Below are 11,295 nucleotides of genomic sequence, written 5' to 3' on the forward strand. Positions count from 1 at the left end.
GGTTGTAGGGGTGGTAACTCCGACCAGAGCCAGGGTCCAGGAGACATGAGAGAACTCCTTCCATCCCATGTAAGTGGGTGCCGGGGTTCAAGATCTAGCCTTGACTGGAAACCAGGCTGTCTGCCTTTAGCCCATTCCCCCACACTTAATCATCAGGGAAATGCAAACTAAAATGACCCTGAGATTCCACCTCACACCAGTCAGAATGGCTAACATTAAAACCTCAGGTGACAGCAGATTCTGGCAAGGATGTGGAGAAAATGGAACACTCCTCCACTGTTGGTGGGATTGCAGGCTGGTACAACCACTCTGGAAATCAGTCTGGTCTTTCCTCAAAAAATTAGACATAGTACTACCTAAGAACCCAGCTATACCCGTCCTGGGCATATACCTCCAAAAGATGCTCCAATATGTAGCAAGGATACAAGCTCCACTATGTTCATAGTAGCCGTATTTATAATAGCCAGAAGCTGGAAAGAACCCAGATGTCCATCAACAGAGAAATGGATACAGAAAATATGATACAGTTACAAAATGGAGTAGTAACTCAGCTATTAAAAACAATGATGTCATGAAATTCTTAGGCACATGGATGGAACTAGAAAATATCATCCTGGGTCAGGTAATCCAACCACAAAAGAACACACATGATATGCACTAACTGATAAGTGAATATTGGCCCAGAAGCTAGGGATACCCAAGTTAAAATTCACAGTCCTTATGAAGCTCAAGAAGAAGGAAGACCAACATGTGTGTGCTTCGGTCCTTCTTAGAAGGGGTAGCAAAATACTCATTGAAGCATATACAGAGACAAAACATGTAGCAGAGACTGAAGGCAAAACCATCCAGTGATGGCCCCACCTGGGGATCCATCCCTAATACAGTCACCAAACGCAAACACTATTGTGGGTGCTAAGAAGTGCATAACTGACAGGAGCCTGATATAGCTGTCTCCTGAGAGACTCTGCCAGATCCTGACATACAGAGGAAGATGCTCAGAGCCAACCATTGAACTGATCATGGGGTCCTCAATGGAGGAGTTAGAGAAAGGACTGAAGAAGCTAAAGGGGTTTGTAACCCCATAGGAAGAACAATATCAACCAACCTGAGGCCCCAGGGTCTAAACTACCAACCAAGGAGCACACATGGAGGGACCCATGACTCCAGCCATATATGTAGCAGGGAATGGTCTTGTCAGGCATCAATGGGAGAAGAGGCCCTTGGTCCTGTGAAGGCTTAATGCCCCAGTGTAGGGGAATGTGAGGTGTGGGAGGCAGGTGTGCGTTGATGGGTGGGGGTACACCCTTATTAAATCAGGAGGAGTGGGGATTGGATAGGTGGTATCTGCAGAGGGGGTTCAGGAAACAGGATAACATTTGAATGTAAATAAATAAAGAATCCAGTAAAAAGTATATAAAAAAGAAAATATTCAACTCTCAGACTTAGACAAATATCTACAAGGCAAACACAAACACGTGGATGCTGAGTTTGGAGGGAAAGGATAGAGGATTACTGTTCAATGAGTCCAGAGTTTCCTGCCAAAATAGGAAACCCATTTATAGAGCTACTTGTACATAGCTGCACAAAAAAGTGGTATGTATATACATAAAGTAATAAACATGTTAAATAATGCAAACTTAAAATTATACTCTCTGATGAGTGCCTGATGCAATCTCAAATACAAAAGTCATCAGTCTCATGAGATCCAAAGTGCCAGGGCATTCATTTTCCCTCTTAGGCCTTGGCTGTGAACATCACTTTCCAGATCGGGTGTCACCCCTACTTAAGCTTCCTTTGAAACAAGTTATCTTCCCCATTTAGAAAGACCATCCCAGCATCTGTATTCTCACAGGATCTCTTTGCAGCTGTGGACTAGTCATGAAATACTAGAATAGAACATACTCAGTCCATTCCACAGATGACAACAACATAGCCTCTCACTCTAATCAAAATAACTGGTTGTATTGGATAGTTTTATGTCAACTTGACATCAGCTAGTCATAAGAGAGGAGGTAGCCTCAGTAGAGAAAATTTATCTATAAGATTGGGCTATGGCCCTGTAGGGCATTTTCTTTTTTTTTTTTTTTTTTTTTTTTGGTTTTTCGAGACAGGGTTTCTCTGTGTAGCCCTGGCTGTCCTGGCACTCACTTTGTAGACCAGGCTGGCCTCGAACTCAGAAATCCGCCTGCCTCTGCCTCCCGAGTGCTGGGATTAAAGGCGTGCGCCACCACGCCCGGCTGGGCATTTTCTTAGTAACATATTTGGGCAGGCAATAGAGGGAATCCCATTACGGATGATGGCATTCCTGGTGTGGCTGTCCTGGGTTTTATTAGAAAGCAAGCTGAGTAAGCCATGATGAGCAAGCCAGAAATCAGCACTTCTTCATGGGCTCTGCATCATATCCTGCCTCCAGGTTACTGCCCTACTTGCGCTCCTGTCCTGACTTCCTTTGGTGATAAACTGTAAGATGGAAGAGTAAGGAGAAAAAACCCTTTCCTTCTCAAGTTTCTTTTGTCCATGTGTTTTATCACAACAATAGTAACACTAAGACATTGTTAGACTAAAATTCCATACAGCTTCACTAGGAAAGCATTTTTCTTAAGCCACTCAGGAGGGAAATGAACTATCAGGTGATACAAGGAGGATCCTGTTATGATCCACAGGGTCAGCTTCAAGCTATCTATTGAGACTGCCCACACCCAACCCTTCAGGATAGATGGGATCAAATCTCAGTATGTGTTCCAGAGCCTGGAGGCCTAATCCAGTCACCACACTAGCAAATCAGAGGAAGGGCAAGACTGACTTCCTGGCCTGAAACTGTATTTAAAGCTCAAGTGAAATACAGCAGGGTCAGATCCTAGCATCTCAGCCACATCTGAAGATCTGAGTTTGTGGAGTGCATAAAGACATTAGAAGTCTTCCTGGTAAGGTCCTACCTCTTCTAAGACAGAACAGGAAGTGTCACTGGATAATAAAACTCTTTGGGAGAATCTGGCATAATTCCAGGAATGAGACTATCTTCTCAATATCTATAGTCTTACAGTTTGGAGGTGGAAGAAGGTAGAAACACTAAGGGGAAGAGCAGACCCTACATGGTTAACTTGACATTTGTTCCCCATAAAGTAAAAATTTGAGTCTTTTTGCAGAGAGCAATAGCTGGTCTGTTGTGCCTCAGGTATCTTTTCTATCCCCTTACACATTGCCACTGGGTAAACTTTAATTCTTCATTGACTTGTGCAAAAGTATTAGCAGATGAAATAGCTCTCAAGCCTTATAGTGAGTGTTGTTTAAGGTAACATTAAGTCATGATTTGAATCCTGTGAATGGCTCTCTTTTGTATTCCACCTCCACCATAATCCAGTGGCTTTTCCTCGTAAACCCTTCATCGCTGAAGTAGTGGTTATCGTGTGTAGTCACAAAGATGGAACCAAGGGTATAGTACTGATTCTTTCCATATTTTCAAAGAACAGCTTAGAAATTTTTCATTCAAAATGGGAGTTTTCATGACAAATACACGTATAGACTACTAGGTAGGGATATGAAAGTCATTTGGCCACAACTCTAAGGCTCACCTAATGTTTAGAATCAGATGCTATATAAGTTCATTCAAATCCATGTCCTAAATCTCTGACTGTGTAACATTTTAATTTTAAGAGTCATGAACATCTTTCTGATAATGTAAGTTTGCAACACACAGGATGTTTCTATTCCCAGATTTGGGAACACATGCTGTGCATTTTGGTGGAGCAACTAAATATCATCCATGGAGTCTTGAACCCTAAGTACAAATTTATCCATTTTCAAAATCTGTAGATAGATATTTGAAAAGAGTACTTCAACTAATTTTATCCAACACACATGTCTTAATTTCTCAGAATGTGGTGACAGGCATTTTGGAAGAACTGTAGTTGGCCATCCTTACTTCCCTTCCTTATCATCTAGGTGCTTGAGGCATGGGTCCTGCTGTCTTGCTGGCCATCCTGTGCTTGGGAGTGGCTGAAGTTACTCAATCATCTGATCCCAGTTTGGATTCTGAATGGCAGGAGTGGAAGATAAAATTTAACAAAAACTACAGCATGGTTAGTAGTATGAACACTATCCAGCCAGACCTCAGGGAGAACAGTACTTACTGGGATTTATGGGTGCAACAGAGTTCAGAGAGACAACTTTAATTAAGGAACTCCCAAAAGTCATACACCAAGAATACAGGTTGGTCAGAATTTCTATTCTTATGTATGTGAATAATGACATTTTTGCAGTGTTCTGAGATCAGTTTCATGACCTTTGACAGTGAGTCCCCTTGGTCAGTTCCTGTACAGGTTTAATTATAAAGAAATGTCACACATTATGTTTATTTCCAGGAGGAAGAAGGACAGAAAAGAGCAGTATGGGAAGAAAACATGAAAGTGGTCAAACAACATAATATTGAATATGATCAGGGAAAGAAAAACTTCACCATGGATGTCAATGCCTTTGGTGACATGGTGAGTTTGACACAGACTGCATCACATTTTTCCAACGTTTTATGTAAGTTTTTTGCTTTTTAATGATTCATTTTCTTTTCCTTGAAGACTTGTGAGGAATACAGGAAAATGCTGACTGATATTCCAGTCCCAAATCTTAGGAAGAAGAAAAGTATCCACCAACCTATTGCTGGTTATCTCCCCAAATTTGTGGACTGGAGAAAAAGAGGCTATGTGACTCCTGTGAAGAATCAGGTACAAAAGTATCTTTTTCAGTCACTGGGGAGATAAAAATAGGATGACATCTCTCTGTGTGTTGAGTGTAGAGTGATACACAATCTACTTTTTTACAAATTTATTTTTTTTTTTACTTATTTTATTTGTTTTCATTTTTTGATTTTTTGGGTTTTTTCTTTTTAATTAATTAATTAATTACTTTTTTTTTTTTTTTTTTACTTATTCACTTTATATCCAGTACTCTGTTCCCCTTTCTGGTCACCTTCTCACAGAGTGCTTTTTCGATTTCCCTGTCCTTCTCCTTTGAGCAGGTGGGGGGCCCTTCCCCCTGCCCCTGCCAGCACTTCAAGTCTCTGAAAGGCTAGGAGCTTCCTCTCCCCTTGATGCCTGACAAGGCATTCCAGCTAGTAGAACATACCTCACATACATGCAACAGCTTTTGGGATAGGCCTGTTCCAATTGTTCAGCCCACATAAATGTCAAGCTGTACATCTTTACATAGGAATGGGGAGGCCTAGGTGCAGCCCATGTGCTCTTTGGTTGGGGGTTCAGTCTCTGAGAGCCCTAAAGGTCCAGGTTATTTGACCTAGCTGGTCTCCCTCTGGAGTAATGGAACCTCATGAAACTGCAAAGCTTTTATAAGTCAGAGGATATTTTCTTTCATACAAATTGGCAGCCCACAGATTGGGAAAGGATCTATACTAACCCTACATCTGAAAGAGGGCTAATATCTAAAATTTTCAGAGAACCAAAGAAGGTAGACACCAACAGTACAAATAAATCAGTTACAAAATGGGGCACAGAACTAATTGGATAATTCTCAGCAGAGGATTTTAAAATGTCCAAGAAGCACTTAAATGTTCAAAGTCCTTAGTCATCAGAAAAATGCAAATCAAAACAACTATGACCTTCCATCTTTCTCCCATGAAAATGGCTAATATCAAAAACTCAGAGATCAGACATGATGGCAAGGATGTAGAGCAAGGGGGACACTTCTCCATTGCTGATGGGAGGACAAACTTGTACAACCACTTTGGAAATTAATTTGGTATTTTCCTAGAAAATTTGGAACATTTCTACTTCAAGACCCAGCAATATCTTCTTGGGCACATACCCGAAACATTCTGCAACACTTCACAAAGACAACTGTTCAGCTATGTTCATAGCAGCTTTATTCATAATTACCACAATTCACTTTTAATAATTCACTTTTAAAATTTTTTGAATGTTTCATATGTTGCACAATGAGTATGGATCATGTCCATCCACCATTTTCTACCTCTACCTAGTGCCCTCTATCCAATCACTCTCCAGTTTCTGTGATGTATTTATTGTTCATAATGGCAGCCAGACAAAATTATGCCCTACCCATATGTTCATGCGCATACATGTACATGTGTATGTAGCCATTCATTTGGTTCCACACAACCTGGCAGCAGCCAGGTCCCCAAAAGAATGAAACTTCCTCCCTTGGCACCAATAACCTGCAAACAATTCATTCTTCAACACAGTATTCAGCTGTCTGATTTGGTATTGCTAGTTGTTTGTGTATGGCTCTCTGTTTTTCTCTACTTAGGGCACATGTAATTCTTGTTGGGCTTTTTCTGCGGCTGGTGCCATAGAAGGACAGATGTTCAGGAAAACAGGCAAACTGGTCCCACTGAGCCCACAAAATCTAGTGGACTGTTCTAGACTTGATGGGAATTTTGGCTGTTCTATGGGCAGCACATTCCTTGCTTTAAAGTATGTGTGGAAAAATGGAGGTCTAGAGGCTGAGTCAACCTATCCATACAAAGGAACGGTAAGTGGATTTTCTATGCTATTGTAATTTCAGCCATCACAGGCAAGAAAAAACTGTAGAAATAATCCAGACCTCTGAACTCACATTGGAAGGCACAATCACTGTATACCATCAAGGTCTCATTATCAGTCTGTGCACACCTTTATGATGCAATGGTCCCATGCAGCTGTTCCTGCTTCTTTGCACACACAGAATATGGAAATCATTTCACATATAATAAATATTTCTTTCTGTGAAAATTTCTTATGGACAGAAAGACCTATGAGGTTTCACTGAAGACATGAGGTCTGATATTTCTTCCAAATCTTTCATATTATTTCACTTCCTGGGATGTTCTATAACAGCCCAGACTTGAGGATACTCCACTACAAAATGCAATGCTGTGATTTTGATCCATGCCTCTTTGCAGGTAAATGGAAATAATGGATTCTCTTACCTTTCTACCATTTAAAGGACGGACACTGCAGGTACCACCCTGAACGTTCTGCTGCTAGAATCACTAGCTTTTCGTTTGTCTCAAACAGTGAGAAAGACTTAATGCGCGCTGTAGCAACTATCGGGCCCATCTCGGTCGGAATTGATGCTAGACATAAATCTTTCAGGTTTTATAGGGAAGGTAAGCATGTGTTTTTCAGTGGTTGCAACCCCATTGGGGGTTAAATGACACTTTCACAGAGGTTGCACATCAGATATCCTGCATGTCAAATATTTACGTTATGATTCATAACAGTAGCAAGTTTATAGTTATGAAGTAACAAAGGAAATAATTTCATGGTTGGGGGTCATCAAAACAAGAGAAACTGTATTAAAGGATCTAACAATTGTTGTGAACCACTCTTCTAGATATAATTAAGAATGATTTTGAGACCCCTGCTAGGTTGAGGGACCACATAACTGTGTATAACATTTGATGTAAATAACCAGTAATATTAGATGTAAATAAATAGCTAGTAATAACATGCTCCAATGTATGTGAGCGCTTTTCAGCCGAGCATCTCCCAATCATCTGAGGAGGTGAAATAAACCGGGAGACATGCTATTTCCATGCCTGCAAGTACTTCATAAGATATAATTATTATTGTGCTTAAACTACTCAAATTTCCTCCACTCAATATGTCTTAAGTTATTGAAAGATACTCTTTCTAGAACAAAATTCTAAAAAGTGCCTTGAATTAAATATTTATATTCAGTTATGTTTTTTGGAATGGGGTTCTCTTAGTAAAATTTCAAGGAAAGAAGTGTCTGTATGCATGTATGTAGTAAAGTGTTTATTTTATTTTTTATTAGCTATTTTCTTTATTTACATTTCAAATGTTATCCCTTTTCCTGGTTTCACCTCCGAAAACTCCCTATCCCATACCTCTTGCCCCTGTTCACCAACCCACCCACTCTTGCTTCCCTGTCCTGGCATTCCCCTACACTGGGGCATCAAGGCTTCTCTCCTCCCACTGATGGCTGGCCAGGACATCTGCTACATATGCAGCTGGAGCCATTAGTCCCTCCATGTGTACCCTTGGTTGGTTGGTGGTTTAGTCTCTGGGAGCTCTGGGGGTACTGGTTGATTCATATTGACATTCCTCCTATGGGGCTGCAAGCTCCTTCAGTCCCTTCAGTCCTTTCTTTAGCTCCTTCATTGGAGACCCTGTGCTCAATCCAATGGTTGGTTGAGAGCATCCACCTCTGTATTTATCAGGCACTGTCAGAGCCTTTTAGGAGACAGCTATATCAGGCTCCTGTCACCAAGCTCTTGTTGGCATCCACAATAGTGTCTGGGTTTGGTGATTGTATGTGGAATGGATCCCCAGGTGGGAAATCTCTGGATGGTCTTTCCTTCAGTCTCTGTTCCACACTTTGTCTCTGTATCTCCTCCGGTTGGTATTTTGTTCCCAGTTCTAAGAAGGACTGGGATATCCATACCTTGGTCTTTCTGCTTCTTGAGCTTCATTTGCTCTGTGAAGTGTATGTTGGGTATTCTGAGTTTCTGGGCTAATATTCCAGAAGGAAAGTGTTTATTAACAAAGATATGTTTGCTGTATTTCTTCTTACTTTGATGAAACTCTGTATCATGATTCCCATCAATCATGGATACTATATTGACTAGACATTTTTTTTGTCCAGTTAGAAAATGCCTTTCTTATTTCTATTGGCCATCACCATTATTAGGTTCCTGGTATCTCTCACACCTTTGATTTTGTTTTCCAGGTATTTATTATGAGCCAAAGTGCAGCAGTAATATTATCAACCATTCTGTTCTGGTAGTTGGCTATGGCTATGAAGGAAAAGAGTCAGATGGCAACAAATATTGGCTGATAAAGAACAGGTATAAACTGCAAGTATTTTTAACTTAATTTCTAAATGAGTTTTCTCCTTAGAGTCAGAATGGGGTGAGCCCACATAAATGTTCTCCAACATGCATTAAATAACAACAGTCTTTTTCTTTGTGGCCAGTTGTATGTGTTTATTATGTCTATTTGTGTTTGTGTGTGTATGTGTGTACATGTGTGTATCCAATGTTGAGATCAGTTGTTTTCCTTATCTATCTACCAGAAAGGCAGCATTTTTCACTGATACTAGAGGTTACTCTCTTTGGTAGTTGTTTAGCCAGCTTCTCAATGTGTAGCCTTACTTTATAAGATTTCAGGCAAGCTGCAATGATAACCTCACATTTAAATATTATATTTTCACTCGTGTGAGGGTGCTTGTGTGAATTTTTATTCTACGTGTGAGCAGCTGCACATGGAGATGTGAAGAGGACATCAGATTCTCTGAAAATATAGTTACAGGAGGCTGTGAGCTGATTGACTTGGTTTCTGGGAAAGGAATAAGCTTTCTGTGGGAAAAGCCCTTGTTCTTAGGCACAGATCCAACTCCAGCCCCAAGTGGAATCTTGGATTGAACTCCAGTCCTTTCTCTTTTGTGAACACCACTTGAACCTTTGAACACTATGTCTGGGTAAACAACTTATAGTATGTGTGTTGTTCAGATTTAGGCACTGGTTTCCTTGAGTAGTAATATGTTTGTGACACTGGTTTTTCTAAAAGCTGGGAAATTGTTGGTTCTGTGGGTGGAAAAATATCCCAAGTTTTCACTGATGTGATTTGCACAGTCCTTTCTGAGATAACTTTTGGTTCTTAGAGATTGATGTTTTGCATTTTCTGCTCATTGAGTTAAGTAGGCTTCTGGATCAGTGGTTACACGTGTAATTATTGTAATGAGTGCACTGTCCTGTGTTCTTTCTACTAAATGGGAAACATGGTTCTTTTCAGTCATGGTAAGCAATGGGGCATGAATGGCTACATGAAGCTTGCCAGAGGCAGGAACAACCACTGTGGAATTGCTTCATATGCTGTCTACCCCAGAGTGTAAACTGCCTGATGGTAAGAAGGAAGGGTTGGAGTGGAGACAGCCTGTGAAGTGGAGGCACTTTCTATTTACCATGACCAGCCTTTGCTGCATGGATAGAGCTCATGAGTTACTGAAGAACATGATGTAATGTGAATTCTGTTATGTTTTTATCCAGTAAGACATGATGGATACTGTAACTTAATCACTTCACTTATTTGTATTTGATTCCCATAACTTGATTTTGTGTTTGTTTAATGATTGTATAAAACAATATCTTTAAAGAATATTTAAGCTCAAATGAAGTGTCTGTCTTCTTTTTGTTTTGAAAGTAGTGACTTTTAAATTGTATGTAGTTCATTTCATTGAATATATGTTTTAGTTAAAATATAATTATATTAACCCATTTATTTCTTTCCTCCAACAACTTTCCTCCCTACCTCCTCACATATTCCCCACCCTCATCTAGTCTCAAATTGATTGTTTTTGTTGTTGTTGTTTTGTTTGTTTGTGTTTGTTTTTGGTTTTGGTTTTTCGAGACAGGGTTTCTCTGTATAGCCCTGGCTGTCCTGGAACTCACTCTGTAGACCAGGCTGGCCTCAAATTCAGAAATCCACCTGCCTCTGCCTCCCAAGTGCTGGGATTGAAGACATGCACCACCACCGCCTGGCTAAATTGATTGTTTCTTATTCTCTGGTGATTTTCATTATATATACGTATATGTGTATATTTGTGAATATATAATGAAACCAGCTGAAGGCTGAATCAATTTTTGTTCCTTCTGTGTTCAAGACTTTAGGACTAATCACATTGTTTAGGTAGTTGATCAGGGGTTCACCCCTGGGAATGCTCATTCTCCTTCTTTTAGTATTCATAACTACTGCATGTAAGGCTCAGGGAATATTGTGGAAGATAGGGCAGAATGACTTAGAGACAAAGGATCATGAAATATACAAGGAGACTGTATGTCCAAAAAATTGTTGCTTAAACAATATACGTACAATGACAACATCAATAGCCTTATCAGCTGGGAATAAGGAACAACTTTAGAGTTCCCACTGCCAGGTAATGAGCTACAAGATATTAATTTTGTTGTCACATTAATAACTCAGTATGAAGACATACATTTGTGTTCTGTTGATGTTCTTAGAGAAAGAAGGGTGGCTCTTTTGTTATTGTCAATTTTCCATCTTTAGTAATGTGTGTGTGTTAAATTAGATTTTGTGTATCGACTATCACTGTGAATCTCCCTTGCCTTACTTCCATCCTGTGTAGCATCTTCATTGTGAATGTACTGAAGACATCGGCACAACTGGATCTGCAGTTACAGATTTTTATTCAAATGACACTTTCAGAAGTTTTAGTGCCTCAGAGGCAAGAGAACTGAAACATGCCTTTTTAATAAAACCTGCTGGAATCAATGTTCTGTTGTATTATTTTTTATGTTGTTAA

At 40.0% G+C, this 11,295-nt stretch overlaps 1 protein-coding gene across 2 annotated transcripts; it reads left to right on the plus strand.

Annotated features, from left to right (window-relative positions):
* The first annotated feature begins 3,953 nt into the window (after positions 1 to 3,953).
* LOC110308146 (cathepsin 8) lies at positions 3,954 to 9,867 on the plus strand. 2 transcript variants are annotated; one of them, XM_021180516.2, is made up of 7 exons: positions 3,954 to 4,079; positions 4,362 to 4,484; positions 4,572 to 4,718; positions 6,277 to 6,501; positions 6,955 to 7,117; positions 8,704 to 8,821; positions 9,768 to 9,867. In XM_021180516.2, the coding sequence occupies exons 1-7, from the start codon at positions 3,954 to 3,956 to the stop codon at positions 9,865 to 9,867; spliced, it is 1,002 nt and encodes a 333-aa protein (XP_021036175.1). The 2 variants fall into 2 exon arrangements, with proteins under 2 accessions (XP_021036175.1, XP_021036176.1); XM_021180517.1 differs by having other exon boundaries at positions 4,365 to 4,484.
* Positions 9,868 to 11,295: the final 1,428 nt, after the last annotated feature.

This window comes from Mus caroli, unplaced genomic scaffold (assembly GCF_978045245.1).
Source record: "Mus caroli unplaced genomic scaffold, Mus_caroli_1 scaffold_15, whole genome shotgun sequence".
Lineage (NCBI taxonomy): Eukaryota > Metazoa > Chordata > Mammalia > Rodentia > Muridae > Mus > Mus caroli.

What these genes read in the sequence shown, in the direction of transcription:
- LOC110308146 (XM_021180516.2), top strand. Translation starts at nt 3,954, where the DNA reads ATGGGTCCTGCTGTCTTGCTGGCCATCCTGTGCTTGGGAGTGGCTGAA. An exon ending in TCAATGCCTTTGGTGACATG is followed by an intron (nt 4,485 to 4,571) that starts GTGAGTTTGACA and finishes TTTTCCTTGAAG; the next exon opens with ACTTGTGAGGAATACAGGAA. An exon ending in TGACTCCTGTGAAGAATCAG is followed by an intron (nt 4,719 to 6,276) that starts GTACAAAAGTAT and finishes TTCTCTACTTAG; the next exon opens with GGCACATGTAATTCTTGTTG.